This window comes from Palaemon carinicauda, chromosome 36 (genome assembly GCF_036898095.1).
Source record: "Palaemon carinicauda isolate YSFRI2023 chromosome 36, ASM3689809v2, whole genome shotgun sequence".
Taxonomy (NCBI): Eukaryota; Metazoa; Arthropoda; class Malacostraca; order Decapoda; family Palaemonidae; genus Palaemon; species Palaemon carinicauda.
In genome coordinates this window covers 23,096,786-23,118,721 of record NC_090760.1, presented here as the reverse complement: position 1 = coordinate 23,118,721, position 21,936 = coordinate 23,096,786, and the positions used below count along the sequence as shown (strand labels likewise).

General features: G+C 46.0%; 1 protein-coding gene across 1 annotated transcript in view; it reads right to left on the bottom strand.

Annotated features, from left to right (window-relative positions):
• The window catches only part of LOC137628397 (zinc finger protein on ecdysone puffs-like), a 92,250-nt gene extending 71,924 nt beyond the window's left edge, over positions 1-20,326 (bottom strand). The window contains exons 1-2 of the mRNA XM_068359547.1: positions 20,188-20,326; positions 5,617-5,791 (exon numbers count right to left, since the gene is read on the bottom strand). Coding sequence (XP_068215648.1) covers positions 5,617-5,761 — 145 coding nt within the window. The 5' untranslated portion in view covers positions 5,762-5,791; positions 20,188-20,326. The remainder of the gene's footprint in view (positions 1-5,616; positions 5,792-20,187) is intronic.
• Between the last annotated feature and the right edge of the window lie 1,610 nt (positions 20,327-21,936).

Here is a 21,936-nt window from a genome sequence, read left to right as displayed (position 1 = left end):
CTGGCGAGTTTACGGGTTGTCGGCGGGCGAATTTTAAAATCAGTCTCGGACATGGTCGGGGTCTCGTACTATACCTCCTTTCGTTGCCCAAAATATTTTTTGTGATGCGAGTCATAAAATTCTTTACGTCTCGTTTCACAGAGTGAAAATTTCGTAAGCAGATTCTTTCGTGTCGGGAGGTATGACTTTACTGTACAGGACCGATATTTGACCGACATACATCACGCAAAACCCAAATCCTCCTCCAGTTTCACTTCCTTGCTGAGATTACTATATGTATGTATGAAGAAGAGACGACAAGCACAATCATCATAAAAAAAAAGATGATGCCATTAGCAGCACTATGAAGTCTTTGGATGCAGTGTCTCCATGTTGTCATGAGGAAGCTAACATCAATATTATTACACACCAGGGATACAATGGCTGATGGGAGAAAATCTATTATCAAAGTCAATGACATGGATGGGCTAGTCACAGAAATATTAGTGCTGCATCCTTACAGGAAATGGGTCTTGAGAAAATGTGGATTGCCTTTGGCCAAGAAACCAAGATTCAATGGATTCCAGTCCATGTGGTAGTTTCTACAATAGGGCTTGAGAAAGCTAGAGGGATCCCATACTGTCATGCATTCACTGGATGCAACAACATGTCTGCCTTCTGTGGGAAAAGGAAAAAATCTGCATGGCAAACTTGGAAAGTATTTGGTGATGTTTCTGAAACATTCACTAACCTCAACCAGCATTCAACCCCAATTTGTGATCTTGACCTGACGAGGCTGGAGAGATTTGTTGTCCTATTGTACGACAGATACAGCACAGCTGCTAGTGTGGATGAAGCAGACTAAAGACTAGATCTCTTTGCCAGAGGAATGGGGGTGGATACCAAAAGGACACCTTCTTACAAGAAAGAGTCGACTGAAGAAGCCTGGGGACCTGTCGAGGACCCTTCTTCAACAGGGTCTGGACTTCTGCCCGCTTGCCGATCCCATGGCAAGGTAGTCTACTGACACGATTCCTGGACAGGGGAGATAGAGATGTTATGAACAGGACGCGATATCCCAAGACGGATCACAGAGATTGTCCAGGAATCGGCCCCGAGTTGCTTCCACCTGTCTGAGCAACTTTGTAGGCATCACCCCATTAGTGGAAATGCAGGGGGAGTGCCTATCCTAGCATTTGCGACCTCGGCCGCTCCCTCTAGGATTCTTTCCTCCCCCGGAGGACTTTTTGCCTTTCCTGTCCTTGACAGGAAAACTTATTAGACACCACTGTCTTCGCTGCTGGTTTCGTCGTTACGGTCTTGGTTGGACGGGACTGCTGAGGTGCTGGTGGTTTATAGGGCTTAGTTGTTAAAAGCCCTATGGAGAAGGGAGTCTCGATGAGACTTCCTCCACCTCTCAGCAGCATGTTCCACATCCTTAGGCTCAAACAGATGGGGGCCCTCTAGGGAGGAATGTCTGAGCCTATTTATCTCGACGCTTGGGACCTGTTGGTGGAACCTCTCAGACACTGCAACTCGACGCTTCAAGATAGTGTTTGCCCACAAGTTCGAGACTTGATGGGTAAGAAACTCGATCGTGCGAGAGCCTGAGAGTAAAAAGGTCTCCATTGCCTTCCTGGTACGCTCCTTGGAAAAATTCTCGGATCATAACAGGATACCTAAGGTCCCTAACCAGATATCTAGCCACTAAGTAGCTTGCATCGCATACTTAGTGACCTTTTCCTGGTTAAGGACTTCAGCCGCCGAGAACGAGACCTGCCGGCTGGAGAGTCTCTCAAGAGGGACTCCCCTGGTTAGCTTTTCCAGAGAATGGTGAAGTGGAAGAGCTGAACTGGGTTCCTCCAGGATCTCAAAGTACCTCCTTTGCTGTACGCGAGGAGGTGGGAGGAGCTTATTCGCAGAGCCGGCACAGTTGGAGGAGGCAAACTCGGAGGGCTGTTGGGTGATCTTGTCCCTGGTACTCTTCAACCCTTGAGACCAGGGCAGGGCTGCACTGGTCTTTGAGGGTTTCAAGTGCCTAAGACCGTATCTTTGTCCTCTCAAGGGGGTATGTCTGGGTCAGAAAACCCATTGAGAACCCTCATTAGAGTCAGAACTTGCCAGAATGCATGTTCTGATTCTTGTTGGTCTCCTCCTGATGTAGGACTTGCAGCGAAGTCTCCTTCTATCCCCAAGAGCTCTTCTTGGGGTGAGTCGCAGACATTCCTTGAGTGGTTGGCTGTCTCCATTCTAGCCTTAGTGGAAGACTTTGGCAGAGTTTTGGAGTCTTTGCACTCCTTCCGAGGAAGGAGCTAAGACTCCAACATTGAAGGCCTGAGTGTCATGTCCCTCCTGGTCTTTAATTGAGGGGAACTCTCTACATGATGGGAGGTTTCCTCCATTGGTGCGATGGAAGAGGGTCTCTCCTCGCGCAATTCCCTTGGTGACGGATGGTCTTCATCCGTCAGGGAGGGAGAGTATCCCTGGGGAGAAACTGAAGGGACTAGCCTTGATGGTCTGCACGGAGTCAGCTTCACCCTCGGGGAAGTGACCGCGTCGGAAACTCCTCTTTTCCTCTTCAAAGGGGTAGAGGAAGCCATGGTTCCATGTCTTGAGTCCAGAGCTATAGGTTGCTCTGATGAGCGGTCGGACAGGACGGGCTTGAATGCCTGTGGTACAGCACTGACTAAGGCACTGAACCATGGCTGCTGACTGACTGATGCACTGTCAGACAGATACCCTGAAGGGAAAGGGACCGAAGGTTCCCTACGAGGAGTCACCGTAATAGGTGGGTCCGCCTTAGAAGGTAGTTTAGGGACCCTGAACCCCTCTGCTTGTGCCTGCTTCTCTTCTCCAGCAGGGCGCGCTGGAATGCGTTTGCAGGGAGGGAAATGAGGCGATGGTGACCTTGCCGGGTGTAGATCCTGCGCCCGTGCGGGAGAATATTGGCGGGCGCGCTGGAGAATATTGGCGGGCGCGCAGGAGAATATTGGCGCGCGCGCAGGAGAATATTGGCGCACGTGCGCAGGTGAGAGTTGGCGCGCAGGCACATGGTGGCGTGTGCGCATGTCTCTGTGCGTGCGCGCGGGAGATATTTGGAGCCCAGGAGAGCGCGAATGTCTAGAAGCACGCCGGCGCGCAGGTGAGAGCTGGCGCGTAGGTGAGGGCTGCAATGTTGCCTGCTGTATCACCTACAGTGTTTGTGTGCCGGAGAATAATGGCGAGCAGGCATTCGTTGACGCGCAGGTTGGAGCGCGGGAGATAATTGGTGCACGGGGTGGCGCGCAGGAGAGCACTGGCACATAGGGGAGTAAGGACGCGCAGGACAGCGCTGGCACGCAGGTGGGCGCTGGCGCATAAGAGATCATGGGCGCATAGACGCGGGAGAGCGCTGGTGCGCAGGAGATCATGGGCGCGCAGGAGAGCGCAAGCTCGCTGGCGACCCTGGCCGTGCGAGCGCAGGTGAACATGGGCGCATGGGCGCGGGGCGCATGAATTTGCTGCCTTCTATGAGGGCGAGCAGGTGAAGGGGCGCGCCGAAGCGCTGTAGAGTGACGAGCTGCTGGTGAGCGCTGAAGTTCTGTCGGTTGACGAGCTGCAGGGCGATGGCGCGCAGCTGCGTACTTTGGTAGAGCTACAATAGGCTCTACCGGTGACAGGAATGGTGATGGCAGGTCGGCAGGTCTGGAGGGTGGATGGTCGGCGTGCCCTTTGTAAGGGCGACCATCCACCGAAGGGGATCGCGAACGATCAGCACAGAGGTCCAGGACCGAAGTCACAAGACTAGTTGCAGGAGCAGTGACGATCGATGAATGAAGGTCAGAATGCAGCAGAGGCTCCTCTGCAGGGGACGGCTGCAACGAGGATGAACCAAAGAGGCGCCTCTTCACTGCTGGTGAAGGGAGACCTCTAAGGCGAAGTGGAAGGCGTGCTTTCCAACGAATGCACCCTCTGGGGGCTGCTGGATCAGCAAGCTGACCGTGCGCCGCAGCAGTCCTCCGAAGAGGAAGAAACACGTTGAACTTAGTTTCCCCCTCGAAGGATGTTCAGGAACGGGGGAAACTAAGTCGGCAGCAACCACTGTACAGTCTGGAGTGGCAGAGGAGTTGGATGATACCACGAGACACCTCTGACACAATAACATCGACAGGGATCAAATGATCTACCTCTGACGGCGACGATGATTGCTTAACAGAAGCACCCATGCGGATGAACTGTCGCAAAGCTTCCTTGGAGGGCGGACCCGTAAGCCCCAAGGAAGACCAAATCTGTAAAAGGGGAGTTAGTGACAAGGCCTCACTCAGGAGAGAGGTGGGGCTGCTTCACTAGGGGAAGCAACATCATCTCTCGAGAACCGGGGTTGGCCGATATTAACTTGGTCTGCACTACTACTCAACGGTTTCTCGTAAGAGACCGAACGAGTAGGAGTTTCGGAGGAGGGTCGGGAGACGGAAGAAAAGGCCTTGGGTTTTTCTTCCTTCAAAGAAACCTTTGAAGGAGAAAAACCCCGCTTGGACTTCTTCTTCCGCCGTCGCACAAACCTCTCCCACTGGGAGGAAGACCACTCCCTACATTCATTAAACTTATTTACGCTATCACACCGTTGACCTCTGCATAAAGGACAAAGGGTGTGAGGAACAGTCTCTTGCGCCGACATAATTTCCCACAAGGGCGGCCGGAGAGTCCAGGGCAGGTGCGCATGGTCGCAGAAGTCAACTTCACACACACACACTAAGAGAAAAAGAAAAAGCAAAAGTCATTAATGGCTGCAATATTCGGCAAGGATGAAGAGCGGCAACGTTCATTCACCATCTGAGCTGAAAGCAAAGTGGGCTCTATCACAGGTATGTGAGGGAGGGCGGTACCAAGCTACCTTCCCCTACCCTCGCTAACTAGAGGTATGGGTAGTTAACCCTCGTTAAAAATTAATGGCTCGTCATTTCAGTTATTCCAAAAGCAATAACCCTATCAAATAGCGTGGTTTGTATTCCAGTTACGGAACAAATACTTATTCAAACTTAGGTATATTTTTCTTTTATTTACTGTTTGATTTTTGAGAAAAAAAATATAATTGAAAAGAGGAATAAAAATCCCACAATTTTGTGTACCAGAATTTTTATTTTTATTTTTCACTTTTTTCATTATCATTCTACATCTAGACAAAGAAAATAAAGAAAAAAAATCCTAAAAAAAATGGAAAATAAAAAATCTGTCACACAGAATTATTCGATTTATAAAGAAATTTTGATGGTATGATTTTCAATACAGTTGGTGTTATATTAATTGAGAAAAATGTACCTAAAATATTTATGAAAATCATGATTTTTTATAATAAATCAAAAAGTTTTGAATCAAATGATTTGAAATTTCTTTATAAGGAAGGTATTATATATGTCTAAAACTTACATAGAAATTGTGTATATTGAATCATTAGAAAAAAAATGGCGGACATGGCGGGCGGTTCCCTTAAACACAAGAATATTTAAATTATTGTCACATAGCTATTTTTTTTCTTGTTAGTAATACTCAAGAGAAAATTATAGCCCACCAAAAATTTGTTATAAAATCAAATACAGTAATTAGCAATTATATGAAACAAAGGTAAGAATACCCTTTGGAAGTCTTATCATAAGTCACCTTTTACTCTGTTAGCATCTGCTCCATACTTATAAAGGATGTCCTGAACTTTTCCATATTCACTAAAACAATTTCTTATCTGAGCTTTACTGCACTCCTGAGGGAGCCCTTTCACGAAGATGCTGGGAAATCCATCCATACTCATGATGCTTTGTTTCTATTTTGAATAATCAATCTGGAACAAACAAAAGAATCAAAATAATACAAATTAACTTAATATCCAAATGGCAGTTACAGCTCTTATTCTCAAAGGATTATACATTTAACAACATTGAAAGTACTGTACCCCATTGTGTGGACACCCATTCATGGATATAAACTACTGTACTGAAAAATTTCCCTAATAATGTCCTTACTTCACAATGTGACAAAAGCTAATGCTTTACAAAAATCTTCCTTCATTAGTCTTGCCATATGAAACCCAGTCCACAGGTTCAAACTACCTCACTCTATGCCAGAAATGGATAAAATACAAGATAACGAGTAGGAAAGATATATGGTTCGTGTATTTGGCAAGAAATTAAAATATGACAAATTTGGAAATAATTTGTAATTTTCCTAACTAATACAAACCTGTAGCTATTTATTTGGGATTATCTTTCGGCAAAGCTGGAAGGTTAGCCATTAAGACTTTCAATGCGAGGTGGCAACCTACCCGACCACTATAGTGGAGAGAGTAGGGGATGGCTAGGAGGTACCCAGCCACCTAGATCTACTCACATCAGTGAACTACGTCACTTTTTTATTGCAAGCAGGACTTACCGAGGGACAGGTGATGGCAGGACAACTTATGTAAATAGCTACAGGTTTGTATTAGTTAGAAAAAACTACAAAAAATTTCCAAAAGACATTTGTTCATTCACTAACAAACCTTACGCTATTTATTAGGGATGACTCACCCTTAGGCGGGTGGTAAGTCCGACGACTAGCTTTGGTCATTGACCCAGGTTTTCGCTGTACAATGTTAGATAGTAGCTAAAAGAAAACCTTGACACCTTGCTAAAAGGATACATAAAAGGAGTATTGATAGCAGCCTGAGCAACCAGTTATTCTTATTCATTCATCCTATTCTTACCCCGGGTAACCAATGCCCTCAACCATCTACTACTTGTCCAACAAGGAGCCAGAGGTATTCTTAAACCTTTTGTTATGCAGCCACCAAAGGACCAATAGAAAACGTATCATGGCTCCTGTGGGTCACGTCATGCAGGTAGTGGGCGGTGAAGGTCGTCTGATGCTTCCATACGCCCGCTTGCAATACCTGCATCACAGAAAAGTTACGTTTGAAAGCCAGAGTAACTGATGCTCCAACATCCAGAGCTCTGAGTCGTCGAGCTAGGAGGGTCAGGATTCAGTGCAGATTCTATGACTTTGAGAATCCAGACAGAGAGGGTAATCTTAGTGACCCACTTTTTAATCCTACCCGAATTGATTAAGAGGGCTGCCAGCCGAGGACGAATTCCTGCAGTGCGTTTAAGGTACTATCTCAAAATTCTCACTGGGCAGAGTAACAATGGATCTGGATCATTTGTTACAGAACGGAGACTTAATATAAAAGGGTCCGAATCTAGGGTTCAGTACCCCCGGATTTTGAGTCTTTGTAATAAACTTGGGGACAAAGCCGAGTGATGGATTGATTTGAAGTTTTCTGGCATCATGACATCAAAGGTCATAGAACCCAATATCGTTTATTGTAAGTAGGCCTAAAGAATAAAAGAATATTCAATTTAAACCATAAAAGCAAATATGGCATCATAAAAGTTAAATAACTTTCATAAGACCTGCTTTTGAAATAAATCTAAAAATGCGCTACCATTGTACGACACATTATGTCCAGGAATCTTGGCAAGGATGAACCTGCCATCCTAAAGCCTCAAACAGATATCTATTTCTTTCCGTGCTATAGATGGGGCATTCAGTCAACAAATTCATCACTGTCAAGGGTATCAAACAGTCATCGCAATATGGTTAGTGTTGGCCCTTTAGCAGAAACTCATGTGTCATCTGAGTGTGACCAATGCAGAGACGACAAAGAGTAGTCCCCCACTTTCTGGGCATTACGTTATACCTCCAAGAGGATATAACATTTGTTATTTCTCTCATCTTATTTTCAATTAACTTATCCTAATGCTGTTGCCAATTACTATAAATAAAATTTTTAATAGTAGATAAAAAATTGTTAGAGGGAATGGGATACCTTCTTGGTAGCTACTCAGCTGCAGCATTCTTTGCCAACGAATCTGCCACCTCATTTCCCGACACACTAACGTGCATCGGAACCCAGCAAAATCAAACTGATATACCTTTCAGGCCAATAATTAAAAGCCCGTCTAAAATCTTTAAAACTACTGGGTTACTAGAATTAAAAACTTCTAAAACTTGTAGGGCACTTCTTGCATCACGAATACAAACCTGGCGTTATCTATTTGGATTATCTTTGGGCGATGCTGGAAGGTAGCCATTAGACTTAAAAGTGCGAGGTGGCAACCCTGCCTAACCACTTGAGCCAGTAGGATAGGGATGGTGGGGGGGGGTTACCCAGAGAGGAAGAAGAACAAGCTTTCCTCACCCCTGAGGGAGAAAGATCGCACTTAGCCTTCTTTCTGCACTTCGTAGGCATCCCCCTACTGGTGGACAAGCAGGGCGACAACCTCTCCTTGCGTTTAAGGTGTCTACCGCCACCTCTCTGAAGTTTTCCTCCACGATTGGACTCGTTACCTTTCCCATCCTTGACAGGAAAGGGCTTCTACGACACCTCCGTTTTAGAAACCTCTGCCGTTTTAATAGTTGATGGTTTCGTATGGATTGTCTTGGAAGGGCTGGAGTTCTGTAGGGCCGAGCTACAAGGGCTCTAAGAAGGAGGGAATCCGTGTTGGACTTCCTCCGCCTCTCCGTAGCCTGCTCGACGTCCCTTGGCTCAAAGAGGAAGAACCCCTCCATGGAAAAGTTTCGGAGCCTAGCGATCCCCGGAGACGGAGGTGAAGGTCGGTAACCAGAGGAGACAGGATGGACAGTTTCTTCCGAAGAAGAAGACTGAGGAGGCAAAGAGGTGAAATGACTCTTGCAGCCGATCGACTATGTGCGAACGTGGGATCAGCAGGCTGATCAACAGCAAGCCTCCAAAGAGGAGTCTCTATGTGAGACCCTTTACTGGAAAGGGAAACACTCGTCGAAGGGATGCTCCACAGACTTTTCTCTCCCCTCGAAGGATGTTCGTCAGGGGAAGGAGAACGGACCTCGGCGGCGGAAGATGGAGAAGACACAGTCGCAGGAGCAGCTGGCAGGGTAGCCGACGAGCTCTTCGAAACCATAACGTCGACAACATGTCGATGTTGTCTCAGGGGAAGGAGAACGGACCTCGGCAGCGGAAGATGGAGAAGACACAGTCGCAGGAGCAGCTGGCAGGGTAGCCGACGAGCTCTTCGAAACCATAACGTCAACAACACGATGTTGTCCATGTCCCACCGTTGTTGGAATGCATCTTTCCATAGAGCGGAAGCTTGCTGTTCAGAGATGTTGCGAACAGGTCTGCAGTCGGGGAACCCCACAAAGTCAGGAATTAGTTGGCTATCTGACAATTCAAAGACCATTTGGAGCCTACTATCTGAGTCGCTCTGCTCAGATTGTCTGTGAGCACATTCCTCCTGCCGGGAATGAAGCGAGTTGATAAGACACACTGAATGTTCTTCTGACCATCTGAGGATCTTTACTGCAAGATGGCATAGAGGCTGTGAAAAGGTACCGCACTGTTTGTTTATGTAAGCCACTACTGTGGTGTTGGCACTCATCAACACTACAGAGTGACCTGCTAGCAACTGTTGGAACTGATGAAGAGCTAGGTAAGCTGCTCTCATATCTAGAAGATTTATGTGCTGGTACCTTTCTGACTCTGACCAAAGGCTGGAGATTGTATGGTGCAGCAGGTGAGCCCCCAGCCTTCTTTTGATGCATCTGTGAAGAGCATTAAATCCGGAGGGGAACAAGAAGGTTCTGTCCTCTTCGAAGGTTTTCATCTACCATACACCAACTCAAATCCATCACCTGATCCTGAGTTATAGGAACCTGGCTGTCCAGTGGACCGGAGTGTTGGTTCCACATGGACTTCAGCTGCCACTGCAGGGATCTTATCCTGAGGCTGCTGTTTGAAATCAAGACAGATGAGAGAGGTTAGATGGCCTAACAGACTCAACCAACGAGAGGCTGGAAGAACTTCTTTCCTGAGGACAGGTGCGGCCACTTCCTTCAGTCTGTGTACTCTTTCGTCTGATGGGAAGACTTTCTCTTGGACAATGTCTACGATCATACCAAGGTATACTAGTCTCTGTAAAGATTGCAATAATGACTTCTCTTGATTTATCAGAATCCCCAGGTCCTGAGAAAACTCGAGAAGCATGTCTTAGTGACGAGAAGGGTTGTCTCCAAGCCAGCTATGATCAGCCAGTCGTCCAGATATCTGAGAAGATGGATGCCGTTCCTATGAGCCCAAGATGACACTAGGGCGAACACTCTGGTGAATACCTGAGGAGCTGTCATGAGACCGAAGCATAGAACCTTGAACTAGTGTGTCTTTTCCTTGTGTATGAACCTCAGATACTTCCTTGAAGATGGATGGATTGGAATCTGGAAGTATGCGTCCTTCAGATCCAGTGTGCACATGAAGTCCCTTCGACGAACTGCTTGGATGACCGTGCCTGTCCTCTCCATTCTGAACCGAGTCTCTTGAACAAACTTGTTCAAGGGGAGAGATCGATGACTGGCCTCCAGCCTCCAGTCGTCTTCACCAGAAAAATTCGACTGTAGAAGCCTGGGGACCCATCCACGACCTCTTGGAGAGCATCCTTCTGCAGCATGGTCTTGACTTCAGCCCTGAGGGCCAGCTCCTTTGCAGATAACTTTGCATAAAAGCTTAGATGCATTGGATCCCAAATCAGAGGACGGAGAGATTGAATGAGTGGGACGCGATACCCTAGGGTGATTACTTCGACCGCCAAGGGATTTGCCCTGTGAAGCCACCACCTCTGCCAGCGGTGCTGTAGGCATCCTCCCACAGGTGATGAGGAATGCCATTCCTACTGAGAGTGACTGCCTTGGCCACCTCCCTTTCCTCCATTCTTTCCTCTAAAGGACATGGATCCGTTCTGTCCTTAGGACAGAAAGGGATGCTTAGACACCTTAGAAGGTCCAGAGGACCTATATGTTGACTGGTGAGTAGAGGAATGTGCTTGCTGAGGCCGTGAAGACTGAGAAGGTCTACCATAGGTCCGCGATGTCATGGCCCTATGGTGGAGAGAATCGTTGGACGATTTCCTCCATCACTCAGGACCTCTCTCAATCTCTTCTTTTGTAGGTAGTAGGTTGGTCAGGGCACCAGCCACCCATTGAGATACTACCACTAGAGAGTTATGGGGTCCTTTGACTGGGCAGACAGTTCTACATTGGATTCTTCTCTCTGGTTACGGTTCATTTTCCCTTTGGCTACACATATACCGAATACTCTGGCCTATTCTTTACACATTCTCCTCTGTCCTCATGCACCTGACAATACTTTGATTACCTAACAATTCTTCTTCTCTCTGAGTTAATTAATACACTGTAATTCTTCAGTGGCCACTTTCCTCTTGGTAACGGTAGAAGAGACTCTTAAGCTATCGTAAGCAGCTCTTCTAGGAGAAGGACACTCCAAAATCAAACCATTGTTCTCTAGTCTTGGGTAGTGCCATAGCCTCTGTACCATGGTCTGCCCCTGTCTTAGGTTAGAGATCTCTTACTTGTGGGTACACTCGGGCACAGTATTTTATCTCATTTCTCTCACTTTTTGTTAAAGTGTTTATAGTGTATATAGGAGATATTTATTTCAATGTTACTATTCTTAAAATTTTTATTTTTCCTTGTTTCCTTTCTTCACTGGGCTATTTTCCCTGTTGGAGCCCCTGAGCTTATAGCACTCTGCTTTTCCAACTACGGTTGTAGCTTAGCAATTTATAATAATAATAATAATAATAATAATAATAATAATAATAATAATAACAACAATAATAATAATAACGAAGAGATGAACACTCGAGGGTGGAATTCCCCAACAGAGAGACCTCCACTTTCAGTTTGTGGAACCCACCTATGACAGTATCCTTTCTCTTGAGTGTGGCGTTTTTCCACAGGTTGACAATGTGGTGCGATAGGAATTCAAGAGTCCAGGTACCTGACAGCAGGAAAAATTCCATAGTCTTCCCGGCCGACTCCAAAAAATCGTGGGAGCGAACAAGGAAGCCTAATGATCCCAGCCATAGACTGAGCTACGAAGCAGCCTGTATGGCGTACTTCGTGCTTCTCTCTATGTTCAGGAACTCAACTACCGAGAGGGAGGACTTCAGAGAGGAGAGGGTTTGAGTCGGAAACCCTTTGTTAGGGACTCTACCGAAGGGTTGACGGTCATGGTGGAATGTGGTTCTCCTTCGACCTCGTAATACTTCCTTTGTTCGGACTGGCCGTCTTTGGAAGATTCTCATCTTCCAAGTCTAGGGGGTCGTCCACCTACAAGCTCACATCCAGAGCCTGGGGTAGGTCAGGGTCGTCAACGGAATCACAGGGGACCGCCTCTGTGCCTCAGCCAATCTAGCTTCCAGTGCCGCAGCATTTTTAGGTTTTGTCTTCGCGTCCTTTGATTCCCTACGCAGAGGGTGTTCCTCCGCGGTCTTTGGAGGGGGATGCTGTGAGGTCTTCAAGACACTTGAAGAAGCCTTGGCAGCGGGAGCTGAAGGCTGAGGTATAGAAACCGGACGCTGGTCCGGAGGCACTACCTCAATTTCTTCAGGGTTGAAGGGATGGATTGCAGTGTCCCTGGGTAAGCCTATGTCCCTACTCGTCCTAGGATGGATGATATCGCATGAGGTGACATTACGCCTTTCATCTTTCTCTTCTGCTTCTTAGTGATGACCTTTACCTTCACTGGCTTAAAAGGTAAGTTGGCTATATAAGGATCAGAAGGAATAGGGCCTTCAGCACGCGATCAGGGTGGAGGTGATCTGCGTGCTGTCTGCCGTCGACTTCCTTCTAGGGACCTGACTCCCAACTGATGAACCTGACGAGGGTTCCAAGGGGATCCTAGGGGTTGCCTTGACCGAGACAGTCGGAAGGTTGTGACGGTGTAGGAGCCACATTCAGTCTTCAGGACAGTGGTCATGAAAGTAATCACATATGGAGGAAGCTCTGAACCTCTACGTATACCCTGGAATTCCCTAGGAGAGTGTTCTTTTGGCGGAACTCTAGAAGGAGCTCCAGTCGACGGAGGTGATAACCTCTGAGGCAAAGGAACATGTTTCTTTGGAGACGAAGGAAAGTCCGGACTAATAGAAACATTCGCGAACCTATTTGGGGCTCCTTTAACCCTTCTGGGAAGGGTGTCGGTCTTCCGCTGGAGGTGGAAGACGCACAGGGACGAGACGAACGTGTCGATACTGCACTTGTTCGCAGTTCCGACATATCTGGCTCATGAATTGCTAGCGGAAATCACTGATTTGCTCGTGAAATCCTGACATTCACACGCAAAATTGCGAGTTTCACGCGTCAACTGATGCAACAGGAGCACTAAGAGTCACAGAGGAAGTGGAAGGTCTAACGCCTTCCTGCTGCCCAATAGAAGCACCTACGTCCGACAAAGTTAGCAGAGGAGGCCTCTGAGTACGGACTACTCTAGTTGGAGAAGGCGTCACAGCGTCGCGTGGGCGAATGCTTTGCTACAACTCCCCAGGTGGCGAAAGCCACTGAGGGTTCAGCTGGACGGCTGTTAGAGGAATGGTCATTCTCATCTTTAGGTCCGTTCCGAGGTCGTTTGGAAGGTCTGGTTGAGGGGCTACACACTGATGGACTGCGCGTACGCCTACCCCTACTTCTAGATGAGGAACGTCTAGACATTGATCGAAACCGCACGGTTCATGATCTTGAACGAGAGCGTCTAGTTCTCGTTCGAGAATGGCATGAACGTCGCGAATGCCTAGTTAGCGAACGGGACCGTCGGCCTCGCGATCAAGAACGGCGCTCTAGTGAACGGTACCCTCGTGAGCATGAACGCCGCCGTTCTCATGATCTACATCCCACAGATCTAGAACGCAAGCGTCTGGAACTAGGTCTAGACTTTGCTTGAGATCGTGTAGAACGCGATCACGAGACTCGTCCTCGTGAAGAGGAACGCTTCCAAGGAGAGCGTTGAAACCTGCGGTCTCGTGAGCGCGAGGCTCTAGAGTGTGAGCGCATTCTAGAAGAAGTGCTCGCATCGTGATGACCTATGATCCATATGATCTTCCAATCGTCCCGAACAGCGATCAGGGAAAGAGAGTCCAGAAGGGCGAGGCCATGGTGATGCTCGTCCTTTCACGCTGCTGATTGCTAATGGTAGGAGCGCTGGTCCCCAGAAGATCTACACCTGCATCCTGCGGGTTCCTGTGGGGAAAAACAAAGGGTTGAGGGTTAGGAGACGACGAGGTCCCAGATAGAGAGAGGGTTCGACGTCAGCAGGGGGCCGTTGGAGAGGGGAACGTGAGCAATCACCTCGTCCACGCGTGGAAGGGCCAGAAGGCGACAGATGGACCTCGCACAGATCCAGAGCGTGAGATGTCGATGGCTCCAGATAAGGATCCTTCTTGGCACCATGCTGAAGACGACGCAGCAACTCCTCCTTCGAAGGGGGTCCCAAAATCCCTAAGGACAACCACACCTACAGCAGATCTGAAGGGGAGAATGGCTCGCCAGCAGCTGGAGGAGAAGTTTCTCCTCTAGGGGAAGCAACAACCCCCCACCCATACCCCGGGGTTGCCAAGGAGTTAATCGATCTGCACTCCTACTCAATCGTCCCTCGTAAGAGCGTAAGCGAGAAGGAGCTTTTGAGAGAGATTTGGGGGTGCGAGAATAAAAAGAACGCGCCCTGCTCGCCCCAGAGGGAGAATGGTCGCGCTTCAACGTCTTCTTCCTACTCCACCCAAATTTCTCCCATTGGGAGCCAGACCACTCCCTACACTCTGCGCAGGGCAAACCCTGCTTGCATCGATGCCTTCGGTAAGGACACAAAGAGTGCGGGTCGGTCTCCAACGACAACATGAAAGTCCCACACTCAGCACCCTAGCACCCTGAACAGGTTTGCATGATGAAGATCATCGCAAGAGAAGACAAGCACACCTGAAAAGGAAAAGCAAAATTGAAAAAGTCCAATGACAGTCAGGAGGAGAGCGGACACGTCCAATCTCCACCGAGCCAAAAGAAAAAATGACGTCTCTCACTGCTGTGAGAGTATATATAGAGGTGGCTGGGTAACCCCCAGCCACCTCCAGTCTACCAGCTCAAGTGGTTAGGCAGGGTTGCTACCTCGCAATTATAGTCTAATGACTAACTCCAGCTGCCGCTGAAAGATAATCCACATAAATAACGGAAGGTTTGTTAGTATGGGAACAAAAAGCCAGTCATTCCTTTTCATTCAAGCCAACTGAAACCAGGTAACATAGCCCTCAACCTTCTGCTACTTGTCCAATAAGGAGCTAGAGGTACTAAACTAACTTGTGCAGCCACCGCAGGACTGATAGAGAACGTATCGAGTCTCCTGTGGGTCATGTCTTACAGATAATGGGCTATGAAAGTTGTCTGGCGCTTCCCCACCCCAGCTTATAGAACCTGTATCACGGAGTAATTTCTTTTGAAGGCCAGGAACATAGCTATGAGCTCTGGGTCGATGTACTGGAGGAGAAACTGGATTCAGAGCATGATCGATGACTCTGCAAATCCATCCAGAGATGGTGTTTTGTGATCCTCACTCGGGGGCGGGCTGCTGCTGTCCTCTTAAGGTCGAGCCTCAAACTTCTTACTTGGCAAAATAACAGATGATCTGGGCCATCGGTTACGGAATGGAGACTTATTATCCAGAAGAAGTCAAATCTAGGATCCTACACACCTGGAAGCTGAACGTACCTCTCCCATCCCCTTGAATGGGCGATGTCGTATGAGAGACTGTGCAGTTCACCGACTCGTTTGGAAGAAGCTAAAGCGAGCAGGAACACCGTCTTCCAAGTCAGGTGGCGATCTGTTACTTGGCATAATGGTTCGTAGGGGGGTCTCTTTAGAGATCGGAGAACTAGAACCACGTTCCATGGGGGAGGTCTCACTTCCGACTATGGACAGGTGAGTTCGTAACTCCATATGAGTAAGGAAAGTTCCAGCAATGAGGAAATGTTTATTCCATTCAGTCTGAGGGCGAGGCTTAAGGCTGAGCGATAGCCTTTTACCGCCGAAACTGAAAGGCGCATTTCTTCACGCAAATACACGAAAAACACCGCTATCGCTGGAATAGTGGCATCGAGTGGAGAGATATCCCTTCCACGGCACCAACCAATGAAGACATTCCACTTTGCCTGGTAGACTGCTGCTGATGATTTCCACAGGTATCCAGACATCCTGTTTGCAACTTATTGCAAAAATCCTCTGAGTGAGGAGATGCTGGATAGTCGCCAGCGTGAAGTTGTAGCAAAGCTACGGCTTTGTGGTAAATATTGATGTGTGGTTGTCTGAGTAGATCGAGTCGTGGTGGGAGTTCTCTTGGAAGTTCCAGGAACCATTATGCATGATGCCATATTGGAGCTATCAGGGTCATTGAGAGGTTGACTGATGTTCTGGCCTTGTTGAGTACCCTCCTCATCAGACAGAATGGGGGAAAGGTGTAAACGACGATGTTGTCCCACCACTGTTGGAATGCATCTTGGGAGAGAGCCCTGTAATCTAAGACTGGTGAGCAGAACAGCGGGAGCCTGAAGTTCAGAACCGTTGCGAAGAGATCCACCGTCGGAGAACCCCACAAAGTCAGGACTTTGTTGGCTACTAGATGATCCAAAGACCCTTCAGTAATCACTATCAAAGAGGCCCTGCTCAGATTGTCGGCGAGCACATTCCTTTTGCCTGGAATGAAACATGCTCAGAGTGGCATCATATGGATCTCGGCCCATCTCAGTATCTCTACTGCTAGATGGGATAGGGGCTGCGAAAAAACACCTCCTTGCTTGCTGATGTAAACCACTACTGTGTGTTATCGCTCATCACCACCACTGAGTGGAACTGTTGAAGGGCCAGAAAGACGACCTTCATCTGCAAGAGATTTATGTGGTGATATTTCTCTGACTCTGACCAAAAGCCTGAAGTTGTGTGGTGCAGCAAGTGGGTCCCCTGCCCCCCCTTCTTTTGAAGTGTTTGAGAACAGCATTGTTAGGGGGAAGGGAGAAAAGATCTACGCCCCTCCACGGATTCTCGTATGCCACCCACCACCCAAGGTCCATCCGTTCCACTGGTCCCATGGGGATCAGAGTGTAAGAGGGATCAAAGGCTTCATTTTCCCTGGACTTGAGCTGTCACAGGAGGGATCGAATCCTGAGGCAGCCATTGGGAACTAGACGGGACAAGGATGATAGGTGTCCGAGGAGACATAGCCACATCTGGGCCGGGAGTTCTTCTCGTCTGAGAAAGGGTCTTGCGAGCTATCTCGCCTCATTATCCTGTCATTTGAGGGGAAGGCTTTGTGGAGATAGGTGTCTATGACCATACCTAGGATTGCCAGTCTTTGAGTGGGAAGCAGGGAGGACTTCAAGGTTTACCATGATCCCCAGATCTTGGCAAAGCCTCAGAAGTTTTGTCTCAGTGCTGATGAAGGGTTGCTGAGTCTGCTAGGATCAGCCAATTGTCCAGATAATGGAGGAGACATATGTCGATCCTGTGTGCCCAGGATGACACTAGGACGAACATTTTGGTGAGGACTTGGGGTGCTGTGGAAAGATTGAATCACAGTACCCTGAGCTAGTATTTCCTGTTGTCTAGGCTGAATCTTAGGTACTTTCTTGAAGATGGATGGATTGGGATCTGGATGTATGCATCCTTTATGTCCAGTATACACATGAAGTCCTGTAGTCTAACTGCTTGTCTGACTGTGTCTTCCATCTCCATGCTGAACAGAGTTTGTTTGACACACTTGTTCAGAGCTGAGAGGTCGATGACTAGTCTCCAGCCTCCAGACACCTATTTCACAAGAAAGAGTCGACTGATGAAGCCTGGGAAGTCATTGAGGACCTCTTGAAGAGCGCTCTTCTCCAACATAGTCTGGGCTTCTGCCAGAAGGGCTAGCCCCTTTACTGATTACTTCGCAAAGGAATCTAACAACACTGGATCCTTGATCAGAGGAGGGAGAGATTAAATGAACGGGACGCAAAATCCTAGGGCGGTCACTTCGACCGTTTGGGGTTTTGCCCTGTGAGGCTGCCACCTCTGCCAGTGGCGCTGTAGGCATCCTCCCACAGGTGGTAGGTGAGGAGGAATGCCATTCCTACTGGGAGTGACTGCCTCGGCCATCTCCCTATCTTCCCTTCTTTCCTCTTTAGGACTTTGTCCCTTTCAGGCCTTTGGATAGAAAGGGCCACTTAGACACCTTTGAAGGTCCAAAGGACCTAGAAGTTGACAGGCGAGAACTGGAAGGTGCTTGCTGAGTCCGGGAAGACTAGGAAGGTCTACCATAAGGCCTCGATGTCATGGCCCTATGGAGGAGAGAATCGTTAGACGAATTCCTCCATCACTCAGCAGCCCTCTCTATCTCTTCTTTTATGAAGAGAGCAGGACCTTAAAGGGTAGAATTCCTCAACCGGGATACTTCCACCTTCAGCACCTGCTTAGGGAATTTTCCAATTACGGTATCCCTTCTCTTGAGAATAGCATTAGCCCACAAGTTGATGACGTGGTGCGACAAAAACTCAAAAGTTAGGGTACCTGACAACAAGAAAGACTCCATAGTCTTCCTGTCCGACTCCATTGAAAGACAGTGGGAGCGGACCTTGAAGCCCAAGGATTCTAGCCATAGATCAAGCCACAAAGCAGCCTGCATGGCGTACTTCGTGCCTCTCTCTATGTTCAAAATTTAAAATCATGCGGCCAACAAAAGCTGGCCTACATGCGCACGGAAAAGAAAGGCTATTTCGGGTGGGCTGATTGACACTGGCTTAATCCTCCTAAACATCTTAACTAGATTTTGCCTATCCTAACCTTTGGTTGTATATATAACAAATTAGTGATTCGGCATAATTCTAGGACATGTTCCAACGAACTACACTCTTAACAAGGGGGTAAGAATGTACTGTAGATTGTTAGGATTAGCGAAAACATAAGGCCAAACATCATTAAATTTCTAAGCTTGCGCCACCAGCTGATAGGCGAACAGAGTGCCCCCCAACTTGTGTTATTTTATTCAGGAAGGAAGCAATGCTTGGGGGAAATTTTACGATCGAGTAATTTGGCTGTGGCTTCAGCGGCTAATGCATTATAACGACCTATTCCCTATCTAACATTTCATGATACTTATTACAGCAGTATTAAATGCCACTGTAAAGGACGTGTCCCAACCAACTACAAACTTAACCAGGAGGTAAGAACGTATACTGATAGGACAGCATTAAATTGTAAAAATTAACGCTTCATAGCCTGGGACAATACGGGCTCTATCTATCGGGAAATTTTGAAACTAAGCAAGAACTACCTGTGACTTGGGTGCGGACCGGGCTGAACTTACAAAATATTGCCGTGGTAAAGGTAAATCATATCATGTAAAATGATAAAATAACTTCATATGGTATTTCGGATAATAATGAAGAACATTTTCCCCATAAAGAAAAACGATTTGACAAGTAATAAGAAAGATATTGCCTGGGAGCCTAAGCATGTCGGTGGCCAGTTCCTCCCTTTGTGGATTAAAAATGGACATCAACTAATACCAATTTTCCCCCCCCCCCCAACTAACCTACCCTACAAGCTGTGTCTTACCTTCTTACCTAACAGGGGTGCTAACGCCCCCCTGTGACCCCCCCCCCTTACACTGCCGTATTTTAAGTTAGCTGTAACCATAAATGCAGTGGCCGCTATCATACATACACCCCATTGCTTGTCCAAACAAACTACATTCTACCCCTATTTTTTAGTGGGAAACTTTTCCCAGTCCGTAACTATAATAAAACCTGATAGTGTTGGCCATAATGTGCATATGCAAATACAAACTTACAAATACACATATAAACACACCCATTCAACACAATTATTTCTTGTATATTTATTATAAATTTTCATATGATCGTTCACTAAATTTGCTAACATTCTGACATGGAAAAAAATAAAATGCATAAAAAAACTATCTTATCAAGCCTTCAAAATCTTAAGAATTCCTTACATGTTTATCATTTTTTTATTTTAACAATTTAAAAATATATATATATATATTCTTCACACTTCTGTAAGATTTAAGTAATAGTTATTAATCTCCATTTCAGGGACATTCCTTTGATATATAAATACCGGGTAATTTAATTTGTAATGAGAAAATATTAGTTTTATGAAACTCATAATGCGGAAGTCGTCCTTTAGCGGCATTCCCCTAGCACTTCGTGGGTTAAGGTACCGATATAAGTTACTTTCTACCATAGAAATCTGCTACAAATACACATTTGAATTATTCTAACTAAACCCTAATGCTTATTTTATCTGAATTTTAACACATATCAAGGATAATATTACCTTAAAACTATTATTCTATAGGTGACACACACGTTTGCTTCAGAATTCTCGAGCCTCGACAAAACGTAAACAAAGTTTAAATATGAAGCTAGCAAACAACAGTTGTCAGACAAATTATTCTTGATTGCTTAAGAATTACATCCTGGACTTAAGATATGATATAAAATGGCAAAAATTAGTACTTAATTGCTATGAAAATATAAGCAGAGTAAAGCAGTATATGGACTAATCAAGTAAATTTTCCAAAAAAATTCCAGGTTCATGTTTAGGGATGAGGCTCAACCTCTGCAACGGCGCCTATAGTAAATAATACGATGTCTTTTAGATTCGAGTTTGTCGTTATTTTATATCATTCTGTCTTTTTCTCCCCATTAGGTATGTTCTTTTCTTATTTTCTATATTTCTTTCATTAATAAAATTATCCTTCTTCATAGGGTTCTTGTGGGTTAATCAATTCCTTTATTTTATTTTCTGTATTCCTGTCGTAATAATACTTTGATTGCAACGTGGGCATACTGTAATACTAGACATGAAGGTGCAAAGCGCTTCAATCTGCAAAAAAAAAAAAAAAAAAACTTATTATCATTTAGTTACCTTCTACACAGAAAGTATAGCTTACATGGTTTTATCCTTAATTTTCATAACCTGTCTAATATACCGGGTTTTAAATCTATGACTTCCTGTCAAGTCTATTATATTCAACATTTTCTTCATTATAATGACAGCTTCCTAGGTGGAAAGTTTACCTATGCAATCCTTTCTGGCATTAACATTTATCAAATTTAACGTTGTCATTTCTGCTTTCATTTCTTCTATTTCCATATGCATTCCATTTGTCACTCTACATTGTCTTCCTTTTTTGAGTTCTTGTTCTCTATGGTATTTTACGTCTTCTTCATTAAAGGAGTCTTCGTATATCTTTTTAAGTAACAGTTTATCGTGTGATGTAGGCTAATGGTGTAATGAAAAACCACCACCCTTTCATACTAAATCATTTTCTCTAATGGCCATATTATTATTATTATTATTATTATTATTATTATTATTATTATTTTTATTATTATTATTATTATTATTATTATTATTATTATTATTATTATTATTATTATTATTACTTGCTAAGCTACAAACTTAGTTGTAAAAGCAGGATGCTATATGACCAAGAGCTCCAACATGGAAAATAGTTCAGTGAGGAAAGGACACAAGGAATTGGGAGAAACAAAATTTAACCACTCCCGATGGTGAACACTGAAATCACAAAGAGAGAGAGAGAGAGAGAGAGAGAGAGAGAGAGAGAGAGAGAGAGAGAGAGAGAGAGAGAGAGAGAGAGAGAGAGAGAGAATCATCCAAGTCTGGCTTCCGGTAGATCAAACACAAATAGAAGTTGTTTTGCACGCCCCAAACTTCCATTACCTGAATCTCATGACATCCACTTTTATAGCAAGACTTATGCGAAGCAGGGTACTCAGTCATAATAATTTCAAAATTATTGTCTTTTCAAAACCAGTTACACTGAGCTCAGATGAATGCCTCATTTGAGAAACCAAAGTTTCTAAGCAAAAAAGAATATCATACTGTCTGGCTGCAAGGGAAGATCTTGAATATTTGCATGTAGACCGCTAATATTGCAATAAAGTATACGACGCAGACGAAATTTATGACGCAATGGTCCCGGATTTCGCTCAATTTCTTCAGACAGCATGAGAATTAATGGCAATAAAATTATTCAGCATACTGAATAGAAATGGA